General features: G+C 37.0%; 2 protein-coding genes across 3 annotated transcripts in view; one reads left to right on the top strand and one right to left on the bottom strand.

Annotated features, from left to right (window-relative positions):
• The first annotated feature begins 3,941 nt into the window (after window positions 1–3,941).
• On the top strand, window positions 3,942–6,631 carry LOC125676421 (thiosulfate sulfurtransferase-like). The gene is made up of 7 exons (XM_056164612.1): window positions 3,942–4,084; window positions 4,293–4,494; window positions 4,795–4,890; window positions 5,064–5,187; window positions 5,311–5,403; window positions 5,876–5,997; window positions 6,383–6,631. The coding sequence occupies exons 1-7, from the start codon at window positions 3,942–3,944 to the stop codon at window positions 6,419–6,421; spliced, it is 819 nt and encodes a 272-aa protein (XP_056020587.1). The 3' UTR covers window positions 6,422–6,631.
• LOC125676402 (uncharacterized) overlaps window positions 6,463–21,095 on the bottom strand; it is a 38,949-nt gene continuing 24,316 nt past the window's right edge. For both annotated transcript variants that reach the window (XM_048914274.2, XM_056164493.1), the window contains 4 exons: window positions 19,099–19,166; window positions 8,786–16,293; window positions 8,424–8,665; window positions 6,463–7,981 (listed from right to left, as the gene is read on the bottom strand). In XM_048914274.2, the coding sequence (XP_048770231.2) occupies window positions 7,200–7,981; window positions 8,424–8,665; window positions 8,786–16,293; window positions 19,099–19,166 (8,600 nt within the window). In that variant the 3' untranslated portion in view covers window positions 6,463–7,199. The remainder of the gene's footprint in view (window positions 7,982–8,423; window positions 8,666–8,785; window positions 16,294–19,098; window positions 19,167–21,095) is intronic.

Here is a 21,095-nt window from a genome sequence, read left to right as displayed (position 1 = left end):
TTTTTCAAAATTTTGTTTGTTTAACTCGTTGCTCTCTCTCTCTCTCTCATGAAACCTATGTGTTTAGTCTAATATAACCTGTATGCAAAATTTCAACTCAATGGGTTTACAAACACCAGAGTGACAGTCGAAAATAATTCGCTATGACAGCTCTTGGCGCTTTGAGTTCGGGATCAAGAGATTTCATGTTACAGGAAGCACATGCCAGGAACACATGTAACCCACATATCGGTTCACAAACACCAGAGATACTGCAGAGTTGCTGAAAATTAGGCACTGCTCTCAGCGCTTTAAACTATCATTTCAGAATTCTTAATTTTTGGGGAGGCATGTCAGAGGGTCAGTTGTAATCTACATACAAAATTGTAGCCCAATAGGTCGACAAACACCATAGATATGAGTGCGGACAGACAAACAAACAGACCAGATGAAACCTATGTGCCACCCTTCACGCATATAAAAGAGGAGGGCACAATAAAATATATTCTGTGTAATCTATCCTAAAAACGTCAATGAAATATTGGCGGGCGACGATTTAGAACGGACGACGATTGGGGGTGTACTATAGTACATCCCAAATAATCGCCCATAATGATAGTGCAATCTTGTCCCAAATCGTCGCCGGGCTGACGATTTGGGATGTAACGACGACCAGATAAGAACTTTTTAAGTTTTGAAAGAAGGAAAAAGTCGCATGGGGCTAGATCTGGAGAGTATGGTGGGTGTGGCAAGACGGTAACCTTCGACGACTTCAAGAATTGCTTCACAAGCTCAGATGTATGTGATGGAGCATTATCATGAAGTAGACTAACATGCCTAAATCCTGACACAGGGCGTCGTTTATGATAATATTTATTGAGATTTTTAGTAGAACATCTCGGTAATACCGACCAGTAACACTTTTGCTCCACGGCACCGGAATTTGTACGGCTATACCATCACATGAGAAGAATATGCAATAAAGAGCCTTCTTTGTGCTTATGGTTCTTTTGGCAACTACAGACCTTCTACTGCGTTTAGTTAGCTATAATTTGTTTCCATTTTTTCTTACTGGTTCGAAATAGTGAACCCATGCTTCATCACCAGTAACAATGTTTGCAAATTGTATTTGATTGAATTTGGGAAACATTTTGAGCAATTGCTTAGCGGTTTGTACTCGTACCCGTTTTTGGTTATCTATCAATATATGCGGTATCCATCTGGGAGAAATCTTTCGTACTTTCAAAATATCCTTCAAAATGAAATGCACCCGCGATAGCAATATGTCAATAGCTTTGGCAATATCACGAATCGTGTATCTGCCATCACTTTCAATTATTTCCCCGACTTTTGCCTTGCCTGTTACAGTCACAGGTCGGTCAGATTTTGCTGTATCTTTGACGAACAGAAATATCCTTCTCTACCTACGAACTGTGTCATAAGATACCTTAGTAGACCCATAAACTCCCCCCAATTCAGAAAAAATCTGCATTACCGAATGACCGAGTTTTATGCGAACTTTTATTATAAGCTCTAATTTCTTAAATATTCTCAACCCGTTTCTCAACCATTTTTAAAACAGTGGTCAACGACTGGCTCTATTGAAATGACTATAAGTTTAAAACTATGTGGAGCTGAAGGCTCCTGTTTATACCGTTGGATAGGTATTGAATAGAGCTATTCAGGAGTATCATCATCCACGAAATCGTGCAAAGTGTTATCGCGCTGTGGTACAATACACATTACATATCGAACAGCCCTCGTACATGTGTATATGCTTAAGAACTTTACCAGTGATTATAATATGCTGAGTCGAAGTGTGGCACACAGTACGGGACTCGTGATGAAAGTCGAGGGAATTAGGAATGTGTTTGGAAGATATGAATACCGTAAATGCCCGCCTGTGAAGATAACACGGAAACCAGACACAGTTCCATTTCGTATCACAACAGCACGAAGGATTCCGTTTCTTTGCTGTCAGCTATCGAAGAGGAACTGAAGAGTATGGAAAACGCCGGAATCGTCACAAAGTACCGAGCTGACTGATTGGTGTACGCTGAACTGCGCCTAAGAAAAACGGTGATATTCATGTGTGTGTTGACTTGAAAAACCTCAATCAGGCAGTGAAACGTGATCATTATATGTTGCTGAATCTATACGACATTACACCAGAGGGCCTCCGTGGCCGAGTGGTTAGAGCATCGCGCTCAAAATTCACGGCCTCTCACCTCTGGTCGGCGCGGGTGCGAATCCCGCTCGTGCCAGTAAGTGAGAAAGTTTCCCAGTTTACTTTCGGAAAGTCGGTGGTCTCTTCCCAGGTACATTGTAACTGGGTTCTCTCTTCCATCAATAAAAAACTGGGCGACACCAGATAACTGAAAAATTGTTGAGTGTTGCAAAAAACAGCAAAACAAAAAACATTGCACCAAAGTTGAACAAAGGAAATGTTTCCTCAAAAATGTATGCAAGTAGTGGGTTTGACCAGATACCATTACCACCGGAGAGTTGTCATCTAAAAACATTCATGCCACCCTTTGGACGATATCTTTTCTAGCGGGTACCCTATGGGATAACGTCAGCTTTCGAAATATTTCAACACCGAATGTCCGAGATACTTTCATATATCGATGGAGCCGATGTAATCATGGACGACATCGTGGTGTGCGGCAATCCAGTATGAAGAGGGACACGAAGAACGCATAGACGCTGTCCTTAACCGCATTAAGGAAGTTGGCTGAAACTTAACAAACGGAAATGTGAGTTCAGAAAACAGAGTATTGAGTACTTTGGACACTTGATAAGCTCAGATTTATCAAATATTCATCCGTGTACGATTCGGGATTTTGCGGCACCTACAAATGTGACAGAACTGAAACAGATTTTGGGTATGGTTAACTACCTTGGGCGATTCCTACTAAACCTGTCATAGGTCATGCAGCCACTTACCGATCTCTTGAAAAGTGGCTTAGCATGAATATGCGATAGACTCCCCAAGGAAGAAGCCTTCAGCAGGGTGGGCATTCTACAATTCCACAGAACCCTGTATGATTAGCGCTGATGCAGTAGCTATGGACTAGAAGCCGCCATATTCTAAGACTTTAGGGACCATCTTAAACATATTGCTTTTATGAATAAATATTTGAAAATAGCGTCCAATCAAAGTAATCGTTATAGTTACGGAACCCTTCTGTTTTAAAGGTAGCATTAAGTTAACTTTGCTATCACAATAGCTTAGGTCACGCAAGCTGTTTGACTCTCCACTCAAACGCCTTGTAGAATACTGCATTGGCAAACGTGTCGGTGACCTAGACTACTATCACAACAATTGTATATCGATATTGGGCTGAAAGCGTCTTGTTGATTGGACAAATTCGCTCAGGGTGCACAAATATTTTTAAATTAAAGAAATCGTAAATGCTCTGTAAAATCATGCTTTAAGATTTCACCATGCCTGCAATGTTTCTTTTAATTTGAAGCAGCTTTAGTTAGGCTGTTGCGAGTCAAAGACATTTACGAAATAACGGTCATGTACAAATTAACCCTTCCCATGCATTAAATAAATTATATGAAGTATCTTATATGATAATTTGATTTCCTTCATCTGTTTAGTCTTAATATGGTAACTCATTACGTGTCAACGGTTTAGAAACATTGTAAAAATTGATCGTGGCTGTGCGCTGGCATTGACTCGTAAACCGCTGGGTCAGCACTAATATGGCGGCGCCCTTAAATGAAGTCAGATAATTTTGTATAGATATTTTGAAATGATACATTATTTCTCCTATAACGGTCTAAAGTAGTTTTCAATCAAGACATATTTGATTTTTAAAAAAAACCTCATTTTGAATTTCTGTAGTTTGAAAATATTTTAATCAGGTGTTTCTCCTTGCATAGCGTCACGTACCCTTCAACTAAACAGGAATATTGGAAAGGTGGAGTAAAAGACAGTATAAATCAGACTGATGTTCAAAACAAAACATGAGGAAATGTTTGTCAGCTGTCAATGGCTGAAGGATACGATAGCCAAGGGATGCCATGCCGGGGATATCGTCATCTTAGACGTGTCATGGGCGAGTGACGGGAACATGGAAGAGGAGTATCGAAGGTAATCTTCTGAGATGATGGTAAATGGACTCCCAAGTGTGATACTCAACACACGGATTCTAAAACATTTATACGTACGTTTAACATAAACATGGGTTCTTTTTCACATCTTCTTGTGGTTTCCCAGTATGTAACGGATCATAATATATATTGATGGCATATAATTTAAGCAAGGGCTATATACACAGCATCATATCGACATATTCCAGAGGGCATATCCCTGGAGCTCGATATTTCCATATAATGGATGACAACCACACGGAGATGTACCCTCGGAACATCCCATCACCGGAAAACTTCCAGAGACGGGCTCGACAAGTAGGGATAAACAATAACTCGCACCTAGTGTTGTACAGCAATTCACAACACTGTGGTTTGTTTGCAAGTGGACGGGCTTGGTGGACTTTCACGGTAAATATCTTTAAGTACTAGTAGTACGTTCCTTAACGAGTTCTGATCGCTGATGCCAGGTAGAAAATTCAGTTACCTGGTCAGAACTTGTAGGGACCTGGGTTCGAAACCCAGTCTATTCCGTGATACATTTAATCCCTTGTAATAATTGGTGTCTCATACCTGTCCATTTCACAGAATTGGTCCATTATTTTCTTCCTGTTGCAGTTTCATACGTTTTTTTACTCTCCAATATCAACCCTCCAAAGCACCGTCAAGTCCGTATCGTTACATATATACACGTATAGCTTCATTTTGTAGTATTTTGGGCATCGTCATATCAGTGTTCTCGATGGTGGATTGACTAAATGGATTAAAGAAAATGGAGACATTGTCAAAGACTGTCCAACACATAGCGTCAGTATATATCTGATTTTTTTTTCAGTCTATAATACTCGGATGGGGTGGGGGGTGTATTAAACGACAAATGTAATCATAATTACAATCGATTTGTGATGTCATCATTTTTCTGTATGTTGAAGTAAAAGCTATATACAAGATATATCAATATATTCTAAAATTCCTTCAAGGTGGGGAACTTTTCTGTCGAAGTTCATAAAGAAATAAGGGTGGAGTTCGACGAGATGATCCAATTTGTAGAAAAGCAGGGTCAGATAATTGATTCGCGAGCCAATGATAAACTTAATTTGGAAGGTCTGTATCTTTCAAATCTTGCAATATACTAGCAAGATCTTGGTTCCAAATTATCATCAACTTTCAAAGTGACGTGTATGATATGATGGTACATCTAATAAGACATTCATATTTCAAGTACAGATCCATCCTCGTACATCGGAAACGCTATCAATATTCCAATGAGTTTTTTGGTAAATGACGACACCATCAAGCCAAAGGAGGAACTTCAATCTTGTACGTTTAAACAATACGCAACGTTAAAAACTACATGTATGTGGGTGTAAAATATGCGATATTGTATTACTGTACACAGGGTTATTTTCGCCTTTCTACACTTGTAGACAGCTTCAGCCCGTTTTAAATTCGGATATAGTTCGTGTTAAGAGAGATACGAGAAAACATTTTCACCCACTCTCAAATTCGCCCGATGACAACGAGGGCAAAAGGGACGAAAAATAGAGGCGAATATTTCCCTGTATACAGTAGATTGATGATGACTACATTGCACAAACATTCTACATTTTGCGTGCCATGTGCTTTACCTAACGTGTTGCATCCGTATCAGCAACGTAATTTCTCAAAAGCTACATACGAGTTGTGATCTTCTGGAATTTAGATAATTACGTCAAGATTTCACGTCGAGAAGAATGTCTACAATTCTGTTAATTCGCCAAATCTCCATACATGCATCATATTATCATTACAGATCTAGTTGAGCAGGGTGTGAACCTTTCTGATTCTGTAGTTTGCTACTGCAACAGTGGAATGTCTTCATGCAGTCTGACAATGGCAATACTCTACTGTGGAGGCCAAGCAAGATTGTATACTGTAAGTGTCTGAAGCATTCACGTCCATTTCATATGTACAAGGCTGTACACTGCAAGTGTCCGAAACATTCACGTGCCACTTTACTTGTACCAGGTGATAAAATAATCCTTTAACAATGTAGTTGCAACTTCAGTAAAGATAACATTAATCTACCTGCAATTCGTCAAGAATTTCGTAGTACTGCTCAATCCTACAAAGTGTGTACCAACTGTAGTCACTCAGTGGTAGAACAATCGTTTTGCTTTAAGGAGGGTGTGGGTTCGAGCCCTAGTTGTGATAACCAGTGCGCGGCATCAAGACTCTTTCATGTAATTTTTCATCACCAATACTCCCTGCTTTTAAAAAGCTTTGACGAGAGTTTAAAAACTAATAATTACTTTTCCAGGGTGGTTATAATGAATGGAAAAGAAGAGACAAACTGTAATACACAGGATTTGACAGGGATTAGATTTCATTCGACACCTGTGATAGTACTTTGATTTATTGAAAATCAATTCATCAATAATACAATGCAGCAGCAGCGTCAAGTGTATCTACAACACCAATAATCTACATTTAGGACGATCTGAATGGTATACTGGTATAATGAATATGGTTGTAGCAGTATCAATTAAAAATAAACTGTGAAAATGTCTACTAATAGTTATTGTATATCATCCATGTCATCAATCTACTTGTTTGAAAATATAGTATTTCCTGGAACAGTAATGTACATGCATTTCAAACACATTTGTAAAGTCATGCTTTTCAAATACAGAGTATTAACCGCATGCACTTCGGTATTGGAAATTCTTTCCTAATATCTATAGTTTAATGATGATCACAACCGAAAAAGAATACATCTCCATGTTGACAGCATTAAAATTATGCATACACTTGTAACGAAGAAACAAAAAGTATAGAAGAAAGCAACATATTTACATCAATCATCTCCTAAAAGAGATACCTTGGACAAGGAAGCAAGTTTCAACATGAATTATGACATAATAATTTTCGCTTCTTGAAGTATAAATTCAAATGCAAACCATATAGCATACCATATATGTCTGACACTCCATATACATATGCATTGTTATCAGCTGAAAAGAATGATTACACAAGCATCGGTAGATGTAAACATTCATAGTAACTGTACACCAATACTTTGTACATGTATACGCAATCATTAGCAGACGATGTACGCATGCAGTTAGCGCCAACAATTAATCACTAGGAATGTCTTCATTCTCACTGACATCTTCATAAGATGCCTCATCATTCACATTTAATTCATCATCACTCACATCTTCGTACTTCTGGTTCTCCTCAATCTTTATCTCACCATTTGCTATCATCGTTTCCAAATCCCCTAACTTATCTATTTTTTCGTCTTCCATTTTATCATGAGGTATGGACTCCTTCTTCACTTTCTTTATGGGAGGTGCATCCTCCACCTCATTCTCTGCAATTTCCAACCCAAGAGTTTTTGACACTGCATCAAACTTTTCATCTGGAATGTAATTTAGATCAATGACACAAACATCACTATTATTCAGTAGTTTCTTAAACTCTTCAGAATCCATAACTAGTATGTCCATGAGTTTCACTTTTGGCTCCATGTTCACTATCATGGCTTTGGCATCCAATTCCTGGCCAATCAGAAAACTGCTATCGCTCTCTTTTACGACATCTATGGGTTTTCCAGGATGTGTTCTCCTTATATGATTCGTTATTCCACTGGCTCTGTACTGGGAAAACGTGCAATACGGACAAGAAAATGGACGTGTAGCAAAATGATATTCCATATGTGTTTTGAAGTCATTATCATCAACTGCTAGATATGAGCAGTAACCACACTTTAATCTTGATTCTATCTGAGTACCAGGAACGAGGTGCTGAAAACCATCATGACTTGCCAAGTGCTGACGAAAATGGTAGAGTCCACCTGCTCTGTGATCACACAGATTACATATGTAGGTAAGTTTTCCCGAATCTTTTGAAGTATCTGTAATCATAAGATAAGTGTACAATTCAACTGAAATAAATAAAAAATACTTAATATCTCTGCTGCAACTTTTGACATTTGTTATGAATGAGGACTTCAATTCAAACACTTGCAGTAAAATTCGTAATACATATCATGAACATTCAAATCAAACATCCTTGGGATGTGACTTTCTGAAATTACATTCATCTGAATGTCACTACCTTTTGACTGTAATAAGTTCCATTTTATACTAAAATATCCAAACTGGGTGTCCAAAGAAAGGGGGAATGTAGAAGGAAAAAATGCATTTCTTAGTGCATCCAATTTTGCATAGTGAACACTCTGGACCTTAGGTAACCGAACCCTTTTCTTTTCAAGTAAAGTTATTATGGAGTTCACTTATGTAGTTTTTAGGTGATCCCATCCCCTTTCTCTGGTATGAAGCACTTTAATACATTACCTGGTGAATCATGATCAGCTTTTTTTCTTTTGCGTGAAACAGCTGTTGGACTTTGTCTCTTTTTTGGTGAAAAGTTCAATTTCAATCTCACATTTTTTTTCCATTCCTTACTCTTCGGTTTTGATGCACATCCTTTTTTCTCATAATTCCTAAATTTGAGATTCCCCATGCACTGTCTCAAATCAACAACATGGACTGCTTTCCCTGGATGCAGCTTCAGTATGTGATTGGCAATCTTTGATCTATCAGTAAAAAAACGTAATATATATTTCAGACATACAAGACCAGATATAAACTGAAAATCTCTACAATACTCTGTATTAAACATTTCAAATCTTCAAAATATAACGTCAAAATCTTACCGAGGATAGCACTGAAAATCACAGTATGGACACTTGAAGACATGCGGAACATGGTGATAAAAATGAGTTACAATAGTTTTGTTCACTGTGCTCTGGTAGGGACATATACTGCACTTGTAAATTGTCTTCTGTCGACGATTGTCAAATTCCACTTTGTAATTGTGACAAGGACTGAACATGTTTTTTAAATCTCCCCTTGGTTCATTATCTTCTTCCTCCTCCGATTCTTCTTCTTCTTCCTCCTCATCTTCTGTTTCGTGATAGTCTTCATTGTCCTCGGTCTCTAATACTTCTTTCTTGATCCTTAATTTTGGAGTGAGGTGTGCTGATGTGGGTTGTCCTTTTTTTGTGAAAGACGCACTCATTTTTGTTTTCCTAGATAAAGTCTGATATCGACTTCTTTCTAAGATGTCTGATATTTCCTTTTCCAGCTTAGCATTTTTTCGAAAGGTGTACTCATTCATTGACTTGTCTGGATGGATTTTGCTAAGATGAACTCTTATGTTCTTTTGCATTTTGCACTTCATGTCACAATGATTACAATGGTATGGGTTGTAATTGTAATGGGTGTACATGTGTCTCCTAAGTGGACATCTCTCTGAAATTTTATCACATTTTGGGCATCTATACAAAATAACTGGACGTTGGTCTAATCCTTTTTCATGAATAGTTTCCTGAGATATAGCCGTTAGTTTCAGATCCACTAGTCTTGTTTTGTTGTGGAAAAGCCTCGCATGCCTAAATAATAGAGAAGGAAGATGTGCTGCATACTCTTCACATTCGCCACATAAAAGCTTTTTATCCCTGTGTTCATTAACGAAGTGGTCCCTGAATGCCCGGAGGTCGTTAAAATCATCATTGCATACAGGACAATTCATAGTTTGTCGCACATTTTCTTCACTCCACATCTTCATTTCAGTAGACAAAGGTTTAGATACTGGTGATTTAATTGATGGGTTCACTTTCAACTGAAAACGATCCTTGGTCCTCTTTCCTCCCTTTTCATTAATTGGTGATTCAATATATTTATCACTTTTACTGCAATTCAGAGTTATAATTTTGTCACTAAGAGGTAAATTGGTTACTGTTGCAGTTTTGTGAGAGTTTTTAATGTGTTTAGCCATTTCCTCTTGATTAATGCTCGTAAAATCACACTCTGAACATCCTTTCAGTGGAGTGAAACACTTTGCATTTATGTGTTTTGATAAACTAGATTTCCTTTCAGAAATAAATCCACATTCTTGGCATTGATAAGACACTGGTTGTTCAGCTGTTATAGTTAGTTTTTCCTTTTGTTTAGTCTGATCTTCTTGAATAGATTTCTTAGGTGAACTGGACACTTCTGTGTATATTTTGAATCTAATTCTTTCTCGTGGATGACAATTTCGCATGTGATTTTTAACACCACGACTACATTTTGCTCTGAATGAACAAACCGGACACCCAAACTTTTTATATAAAGTATGGGTAAATGTATGACGGATACAATTAGCTCGCGAGTGTGTTATGTATGAACAATTTGAACATTGCCATAAATCCCCTCGTTTTACAATTGTTGCTACAGCCCCATTACTTTCTTTTTCCCTGACGGTCTCTTCACTTGCAAATTCTTCCGATTTCTTAATTTCCTTAATTCCCTCTTCATGCTTAGTGACAGTAATTGGCATAGTATGTTTTCGAATCTTGCCATTTATGGCACAAAGAACAGGTTTTGCATCTCCAGTCATTTGATGCACGTCTTTAATATGATCTTTGATCACCTTTTCTTTGTCACTCTTAAATTTTCTGGTTCTACAAGCTGAACATCTCCACAATGGCCTCTTGCATTTTGTTTCACGGATATGTTTATAAATTTTCCCTCTTCCTTTCAAAGTGATCTTACACAGAAGGCATTTGTAAACAGACCGAAATCCCACAACAACTTTCTTCCCTTTTCTGTCATTGCTCTCAAATTCTTTAGAATCTTCCTCAGTTTTGATCTCTACTTTAACATCTTCGTGTTCTTCCTCCTCAGCTTCAACTTCATCTGGAGTATCTAGGATTTGTTGCAACAAATTTGGAGCAATGTAATCGGCATCTAACTCTACATCGGTTTTATCATATTTAACACGAAATTCCTCACCTTTATGCTTCATATGTAAATGCTTACATATATCTGATTTGTAATGTGATCGTTTATCACAATAAGGACATGCATATCTTTTCCTGGAGCAATGTGTCATTGCATGCCTAACCAAGATGTATGATTGAATTGCCTGTTGATTACACACAGTGCATTTAAAACCGTTTTCAAAGGCAATTACACATTCCGGAAGTTTATTCTTTTCTGGAGTAGACGACAACTTCTCCTTTAACTTTGGTTGTTTTAAAATAATTGGAGAAAGTGCACTCATTGATACAGATTCTTTTCTGTCTGCAAAAACATCTGGTTCTGAAGTAACAGAAGGGGAAATGATCGGAACATTCAATATAGGCTTCTCATCAGGTAAGGATTCACTTTCCCCCCAATATTCTTTTGATTTGATATTATGAATGGCTCTGTTTATTTCATCTTCCAATTCCTCCAAATTAATCCTTGTGTGTTGAATTGGTTTCCTGTGCATCTTCTGGATGTGAGTCACCATTGCAGAAGTCTCAAGTTCCCCATTTTCACAGTACTTGCACTTGTAAAATGAAATCTGCATATGCTCAAGAATGTGTTTGTGGAGTGTGTACTTATCTTCAAAGACATCACTGCACATAATACACTGAAAAATTGGTTCCTCTTCCTCTTTTGTGAAACAAGGCTGAAGTTTTTTATGAAGTAAATCTCCACCCAAGAAATACAAATTTGCCTGCTTGATGTTTTTGACATTAACTCCACTTGTTGATTTCATTGCAACTTGTTTCCTTTTCGGTATCGTGAAGTCCGATTCAACGTCAATCTCTTCTTCACTTTCATTGTCTGCTGTTCTTAATCGCTTGTTACTTTCATTTTCAGAAGAGTGTTTCCTTTTTCCAAACTGAAATTTAACAAGCTCTCTTGTAGATCTTTCCTGAGGATTAGCTTCTTTTCTCGGAAATTTTGTCATTCTTGGCTCCAAATTTTGGTGACCTTTGATATGACGAAGCAAGTCCAGTCTTGTTTTGGTTTTGAATGGACATTCACTACATTTAATAATATCTTTAAAAACATTTCCTGGTGGTATATAGAATGGTTTCCTGGGGCCTGTGTACTCTTTCTTTGGTTTCTGTTTTGCTTCTTCCACAGCCAAGGGATTGGTCACCAATAGGTGAATTTTGGTGTGCTGAATCAAACTATTTTTATTATCACAGCTGAAAGAACAACAGTCACAGTGATATTTGTCAATGGACACAGGTGCGTTTGTCACTGCTTTAAATTTTGATGATTTGTGCTTTGACATGTGAACAACATATTCTCTCTTAGATTTGTACAAATTCTCACATATTTCACACTCGTACACAGTCACATTTGTTTCTAAAATTCTGGATCTGAAGTCATTCAGTAAATCCGAACCTTTATGACTTTTTTGTAGATGAAAATTTATTTTATCGCTCACATTAGTTTGGTAATTACACAGCTCGCACATGTAAATGATAATTTCAAGGTGACCTTCATGGAGATTGATGTGTCTTTCAAATTTTGAAATAGAGTCACTTGAAGTTGGACAGACAGGACAACAAAATGGTCTGCTTCTGTCACTTGGTCTAATGTGTTGGAGTCTGTGTTTCCTCAGAAGTAAATTACTTCCAGCTAAATAGGAGCACTTGCTGCATCTTATCAAAGATCCAATTCCTAATTTCATTCCTGTCTTTTCCACAGTTTGTCTTTCTTCAACCGGTTCATTTGTGCTTAAAACATCTATTTCTTCCTCATATTCAGAGTGTTCATTCTTGTTCAAGTTGCTGTTTTCTCCAGCAGGACTGTCCATTCTTTCGACTTTTATACTGTCAACTCCAACTGGCATGCTGTCTTCAAGGGGTTTTGGTAAAGTCTCACTTTCCTCTTTGAGCTTCGGTTCTGGCAAGATTGGATTTGATATAGGAGATAATGGTTTTGGTGCAATGTAAGAATTCATTTCCCTTTCTTGACATACAAGTTGCGATGTAACAGTAATTTGTCTTGGTTTTCCAGGATGCATGGTAGAAATGTGTTTCAAAACAATCCTCCTATTTGGATCTCGCATTGTACAGTACGGACACAATACAAACTGGAGTCTGTTTGTTTCGCAGTGGTTAACAAGTCCATCAATATTGTCAAAAACTTCTGTACATGAAGAACACTTGTAAGATTGAAGATTTGAATGAACTTGATACAAATGGTCTTTGAAGTGTTTCAGAATATTGGATGCATACATGCAACCATCTCCACATTTGAAAAGCAACCCCGATTGGTTTTTAGCATGGCAATATATGTGTCGGAAATGGCATTCATCTGTGTAACTTTTATGACCACAGTGAGCACATTTAAACTCTTTAGCACCCGAGTGCAAGCTTGATATATGGTCTCTATATTCAGTTGATGTTAAGCCGGCAAATCCACAACTCTCAAAACCGCATTGGTAAAATTTCAAGGATACAGCACTAACCTTATGATCATCGACCTTTGCCTCAAGTGCTGGAACATCATTCACACCGATTGAATCAACTATATTTACATTTGATGGTGCATCATGCACTTCCTTTGGCACATCCATTTCTATTCCATTATCCTGATGAATTTCAGATTCAGTTTCCTGTTCCTTTCTACCACTATCGGACTCATTGAATGCTGTATTACTTGCTTCTGCATTGTTGGTACCTTTCTCCTTGTCTGCCGTCTGATCTTCAGCTGATTTTGTATCATCAGCAGAAACACTGTCCGGGGATAAATCTCTAAACATGTCTTTTTCTGACATTTCTCTATAACTTCTGCTCACCTCTTCCCCTTCATCTGGTTGTGAAATGGTTTCCTCCTCAACTTCAGTTGGCTGCACAGCTTCAGTGCATTGCATATCAGATAAGGGCTCACTCAAGCTGAAAGTACTTGTTATTTTAATTTGCAGCTCATTTTCATCATTGTTTGAATCAAATTTTTCTTCAATATTTGGAGTCTGAAGTACTGTTTGAATAATATCTTTATTGGTATCTTCCTCCTCATCAGAACTAAGAACAATTTGCTCTGGTGTCTGTATGGTTTTCTTGGTTTCTGATGATGCTTTTCTCTGTGCTTCAGCTGCTGCTGCTGCACATTTCAAGCCATGCATTATTTTGGAAACTAATTTGCAAGACATATTTGGTTTATAGTCTAAATGTTCTCTCAATTTACACATATTCTTCAACAAGTGTATATGTTTCCAGATGTGTTTCATAAAATTTTCTTCTATTTCTGACTTAAAATCACAGGTATGACAAGAGTACAATTGTCCCGATTTCTTGAACAGTAGCTGATTATCTGCCTTTGTTGAATTTTCATCCTCTTTCACAGATAATTTTAAAAATCCAGAATGTCCATTAACTACAGACGAAGAAGATGGGTCTACTGGATTCTTTTTCAAATTATAGTCAAACGAGTGCATATCCATTGTAGTCACTGTTGTTGGAAGACTTTGCTGTACTTGATTAATATGGACAGAGCTTTTGGCTTGATTAACAGTTGTTGCTGCCGGGTTATTGGCTGGAACTACAAGCAATCTTTGTGTCTGTTTGTTTGAAGTAACAGCATGAGGTGTTGGTCGAGCTGGAGTAATGTTAACAAACTGGCCAATAGGGGGACGGCATACAGGAACTAACCTTGAACCCATCTGTCCATTTCCAGACTTAAGTGAAAACGGTCCTGACACTACACTTCCTGCCTGCATTTGCTGTGGTAGGGAAACCTGCACTGGATTCACTGGTACAAATATGACTGGCTGAGGCTGGCAGGTAACAACATTACATAAAACAGGACCTCTGACTGCTGGTGCTTGGAATGTTAAGGGTTGAGCGAGAACAGTTTGATGAACAGATGTCACATTCACTGGCAACTTTGTTGGAACAACCTGGGATAAAGCTGAAGTAGCTGCACATACTGGTAATACTGCTTTTGTTGATAAAATATTTTGGCTCTGATTTACTTTTGATACTGTTGGAACTGAAAGAATTGTTGTGGTGTGAATCAAATCTTTGGCTATGATATTTTCTATCTCTTCAATAGTTTTTGGCAACTGGTTAACAGTTGTTGGAGTTTTAAGAAATTGGTTTTGGGCAGACTTTTGATCCATCACTGACATCAATATACTCTTCTCAAGACGTCTCCCATGAAAGGCAACTTCCTTTTTCGTGCACAGCTCTTCTATGATTTTGTTAATCTTCTTTGATCCTCTGAGTCCACACTTAACCATTTTGTTGGAATGCTGCTGTTTCACATGCTTTTCTATTTCCTTTTTTGAATCATAAGTTATTAGGCAAGTCAGACAAATATAAGGGTCTGCAAGAAGATGAAAAGCTACATGTTCCTCAAACTTCTTTCTTTGTGATGAAACAAAAAGACAATTCTTGCATCCATATTTACCATTAGCTGAATACAACAGATGAATTTCTTCTTTCTTTGCATTTTTTTTAGTGCAAGATGACAAATGATTGTCAAGTAAATCTTTCTGATCAGTTGTAAAAAGACAGTGAGAACATCGGACTAATCCAACAGTGGACCATGCGGCCTCTGTTGATCCCTTCTTTGAAGAACTAGTTTTAGATTCTTTTTGTTTAGAAGAAGTGTTGCTGGATATAACTTCTTTTTGTTTAGAAGAAGTGTTGCTGTTGCTGGATATAACTTGAGACTTACTGGAAGATTTAACAAACTCTTGGAAAAGCATTTGTATTTCCTCTACACCATCCTCAGATTTTTTCACTGTGGTCGAATCCGTGGAGCAATTACTGTCTTTCTGATCAAGAGCCTTTTCTAAAACTTCCTTTTCTGATATATTTTCATTGCTCAAAGCTTTTTTATTGTTAACTCCACTTCCATGAACAGATGTGGAATTTTCATTACATTTCCCAACTGCTGTATTTCTTTCTTTCTCTGCACTATCTTCTGTGGTATTTCTTTCTTTCTCTGCAATATCTTGTGTGGTGTTTCTTTCTTTCTCTGCACTATCTTCTGCTGTATTTCTTTCTTTCTCTGCACCATCTTCTGTGGTATTTCTTTCTTTCTCTGCACTATCTTCTGTGGTATTTCTTACTTTCTCTGCACCATCGTCTGTGGTATTTCTTTCATTTTCTGCACTACCTTCTGCTGTATTTCTTTCTTTCTCTGCACCATCGTCTGTGGTATTTCTTTCTTTCTCTGCACTATCTTCTGCTGTATTTCTTTCTTTCTCTGCATTGTATTCTTCACATGTTGAATCAGTTTCTGTCTGATTAATCACCATGGTATCAGATTCATCACTCTCTTGTATGTCTATCACAAGGTTTTGCGAGTCTTCAAAATTTATTTCTAAATTACCATCCTCATTTGCTGAGTGTTTGACTCTTTGTTCTCTTTCTTCTACCTGAAAAAAAAGATGATTTTATAAGATTTAATTCGAGTGGTCATTCTCCACTTTAGATGCTTCCTGGTGTCATTAAAAGATATGCTGTCTTGTTCAAACAAGGTTTTTGCATGAGATGCTAAAATCCATGTAAAACAAAATCCAACCCCTTATGACTGGATGCCTCTGGTCACTCCCTCAGCTGTACAAAATGAATTCTTAATACTGGATTTTAAAATTTGGACCCAAGAACACCTTTAATTGCTTCATTGTGAGGATTATACAGTTCAAATTTAATAAGAGGCCCACAGGCCTTATCGGTCACCTGAGTATTAGTTAAAGTATCACTAGTCCTAAAAATTTCCTGTGCTGAATATCTAAGCTAAATTCTAATATTCAGAAAAAAGTACACATATAAAACAATGCATGTTTTTAAAACATAAATGACCTCAAAAGAGCCTATATTGATGAAAGGCTTTACATAATATAATATATGTAACATTAACGCCAAATGACTAATTTTGTCCTAATGATTGTCCTAGAGTTGATCAAAACCCTGGGGTTGCAAAATTCACAATTTTGGTACACCCTTTTCTGCTTTTCCTAAACAAGCATTTAGGATTTTTAATACCATATCAGCAAACTTTAAGAAGTCTTTCAAATGACAAAGACAATAATCACTATAATAATTTTGGCTCAGGGATATGACTGAATTCCTCAGAAATCGGAGGAAAACTGGTCAAAAAGGGAGGAAAACACCTCATCCTACCTAAAAAAATATATCCTTTTCTGCCACTTTAGATCAAATCCAGAGTGTTTCATTTTTTCGAAAATTGAGCAAATCAGAGGATTTTCTCTGAAAAGCGGAAAAATCACATCCCTGTTGGCTCCACCCTGGAACCAACCTTTCTTCTGGATCCTTCAAGGATCATAATCAAAAAATTTACAATTTTGGTAAAGGACTACTTACTCCTTCTAAATATCTATTTAGTTTCAATTTAGTATCAATAGCATATATCATATTATTTAACATATACACTATATATTCCAAGTTTGGTCCCACCCTGGAGTCAGAACCTCTACTCTGGGGAACATTTTGGTAGAGGCCTTCCTGCTCTACATTACTATGCATTTAGATTTTCTTATATATGTGGGGTTCTAAAGGAGAAGATATTTGAAAATTGGTCAATATTTTGCAGTTTTTGATCTGCCCCTAAGGCCCAAGGGGTGTAGGAGTCCTTTTTACAATTTATGTCAGCCTTGTCCCAAAGATGCTTAATACCAAATATCAAAAGAATTGGAATGGTAGTTACCAAGAAGTTAAAAATGTTCAATTGTTAACACATTTAATCACTGACCATTTTGACCCCACTCTAATACCAAAACCCCTACCCCTGGGATCATCAAATCTACAATTTTGGAAAAAGGCTACCTGCTCATTCTTTATATCCATTTAGCTTCAATTTAGTATCAATAGCATCAAAGAAGATGTCTTTTAAATGTTTTACACATAAATACTATATACCAAGTTTGGCCCCGCCCTGGAGTAAGAACCTCTACCCTGGAGATCATGAAATTTACAATTTTGGTAGGGGCTTTCTCTTTACATCACTATGCATTTAGTTTTTATTTATACATGTGGGGCTCTAGAGAAGATTTTTTAAAATTGGTCACTTTTTGGCCTGCCCCTAAGGCCCCAGGGATCTTGAAACTTACAATTTATGTCCCCCTTATTCTAAAAATGCTTCATAACTAAATTTGAAAAGAATTGGAATAGTAGTTATTAAGAAGTTAAAAAAATTTCAATTGTTAACACACGATGGAGGACACATGATGACAGACGCCAACCAATTGCAAAAGGCCACCCAGGGTTTGAAATTAACCGTCTCCCACTCGCCATTTGCGACTAAATTTCTGAGTGGGCGAATTAAAATTACTGTTCAAGTTGCCCACATGGCGATTAGTAAATTTACGAAATAAATATTTGTTTTTCAATTTTGTCCGATCATTTCGGTTTTTTTTCTTTAGAAAAAGTTCGTAATCTGCAAAGCACTTCATAATTAACTTTCAGAAACGCTTCTCTGCAAAGCGTCTAAATGATTCTGAATTACCGACAATGTAGCGATTTATAAATGGGGTCAGTGAACACAAGAAACAAAAAAATACAGATAGAAAAGAGTATCTGGGTGCCATCAAATGCCACAGGGTCCCGTTTGTTACCGGTTGCATGTTGTATATATCAAACAGCATAACAAAACATGAAAATACACTATGGCTTTTCAAGTAAAAGGTATTCTAATTTGTGGGTGACTAAATTTTGATATGAGCCCCTAGAATTGCAAAGTTCAGTAGCTCACATGGCTACCAAAGGTTTCAAGTTAGTTTCAAACCCTACCATCTAAGTTTACTCAGGTGACCTAAAAATATCATGACCAGTTTTAGCAGTACTTCACATTTTTCATCATGACCCTCACTGCTCGATGGCCGTAAGCGCCGAGCATAGGCCTAAATTTGAAGCCCTTCACCAGTCTTGGTGACGTCTCCATATGAGTGTACAACTCTCGAGAGGGACATTAAACAAGATACAATCAATCAGCCAATCCCAGTAAACTTGAGGTTCTCCAAATGCCCTTGAGTTAGGATCATGACATATCTTTAAGTCATATGCAGCCTTTAATACCTGTTTAAAGTGTAGACAGTTAGTGCTTCTTCTAGACAGACAGCTGCCGTGATTCTAGTCCTCTAAATTCTGTCTGAAGGGATTGTGTTATCACCAAATTCCAATTTCAACACCTTCATTGCTATAAACCCTAATCAATGACATACCTGTTCCACTGCTTCTTCTTCCTTTCCACAATGTGATGGTTCTTCTTGTTTACCATCAATGTGCTTTCCTGTAAGTAAAGAACCAAACTGCCTTAGTATAAAATTCCATTTCTCACCGATTCTGTGAAAAGAGATTACACAACTCTTCAAAAAATTCATCTCAGGACTAGGGCATATATTATCAATGATTATAGGGACACACATCTTGTTTACAATTTAAAAAAAACAAAACTTCTAATTCCACTATGATCAAGGCTTCACCAAGCAAAAAATTGAAATTCACATGTAAACACTACATCAAAATAATGATCAATTGTGTTAAATGTTTTCATTCAAGACATCTTTATTATACACCAGACCTTGGTTTATTAACATTCTTGTCATCAAAATGAAATTTCAAAAACTGTTGAACATCCCAGCATCAATAATTTTAAGTCAACTTTGAAAACTCCCTGGTATCTCAGTCAATCCAATAGTCACCAGACCATCAGATTTATCTGATAAAATTGGAGTCAGGATGGTAATGAATATTAGGAATCCAGCCCAATACGCAATTTCCGAGTTGCCAAATAGTTCTTTCCCTTTGTGGAACTCTTACGCACAGTGAGACACAAAACATACTTTCGTCCACACGCGGTGGGTACAAATGCTTATCGCTGCCTTCATATATTGCCTAAAGAATGATTATCAGACATCATGCAACCATCCAAACTGCTGGGACACACAATTTTAGTAAGTTTATAAGTATTTGATAATACATTGTAAGGTAGCTCAAACAAAAATCAATAATCACCATCTTTCTTTGATTAAAATATCACTCGTGCAGAAGAGGAAATCAAAAATAATTTCATATTTAATTTAATGGCCTTATTCAAACAAAGATTATTCTTGATATGGTCAGTCTAATGTATATCAACGGCTGATATGAAAAAAATTTATGCTTTCATAACTTTTATCCTTATTTACATAGCTAGTCTATAATATATGTATACATCTTGTACCCACCCAAGTGTTAAATAGAATACTGAACGTACCTCCATCGCAAAAGAGCTGATATCTCGGATGTTGTGTATTACCTAGTGACATTTTCAACAATAGAAAATAGAGCTGGAACAATTTGATACTTACTGCAATACTTGTGTCACAATTCAATATTTTCAAGAATATTTACCACAAGGCCAATTAAAATTAATTGATAGATTATCATCCCCGCCTACCCTTCAAAAAAGGGCCCACCCTGATTTTTTTTATTTTCACAAAAATTACGATTTCAAACAAACTTGCTTCCCAATGACATGAGTGAATGATTAATGTCACAGAATGTTGGCTTTATATCTTCTACTAAGGGTTTTTTGAATGTTAACTTGATTAACACTTTGTGTGATGCCTTTTGTCATTAATTTTTTATCTCGAGGAAATAAAAATTAAAAAATAAAATCCTCCCACCCGCCCCATATTTTTTGTGACCCCAGATGATAATCTACTAATTAAGTTGAATTTGGCCTAACCATGCATTTAGTTTTTCTCGTGCATGTCTGAGAGTAAAGATTTTCAAAGATTCAACATAACTTTACTAAATTAAATGGCCAAATTTGCCCAACCCTAGAGACTGAACCCTTGACCAAGGGGCCATGAATTTCACAATTTTAGTAAAGGGCTTCATGGATGTCATAGCCATGCTTTTGATTTTACTCACACGTGTATAGATATGGAAAGTACAAACACGGAGTGGGCTTATGATTTCTGGGAAAGCAAGCTTGTGGTATAAAACCAAGTTATCTCTATCAGACTAAGTTTTTGTTTGCATAAAAGTCAATAAACAATGCAGATATGATCTTTTTTTCCTGTATGCTAATATCTACCGGACAGTTTGTCAGGTGAGGTTTTACCAGACAGTTTGTGAGGTGAGGTTTTACCAGACAAATTGAAAATTTACCGGAAATTTACGGTAGTCCGGCATCTTTTGTCTACTCTGCATTCTTCACACTTTGAAGTTA

This window comes from Ostrea edulis, chromosome 1 (genome assembly GCF_947568905.1).
Source record: "Ostrea edulis chromosome 1, xbOstEdul1.1, whole genome shotgun sequence".
NCBI classification, from domain to species: Eukaryota; Metazoa; Mollusca; class Bivalvia; order Ostreida; family Ostreidae; genus Ostrea; species Ostrea edulis.
Note: the sequence above shows the minus strand (reverse complement) of the source record. Positions and strands in the feature narration are given on the sequence as shown.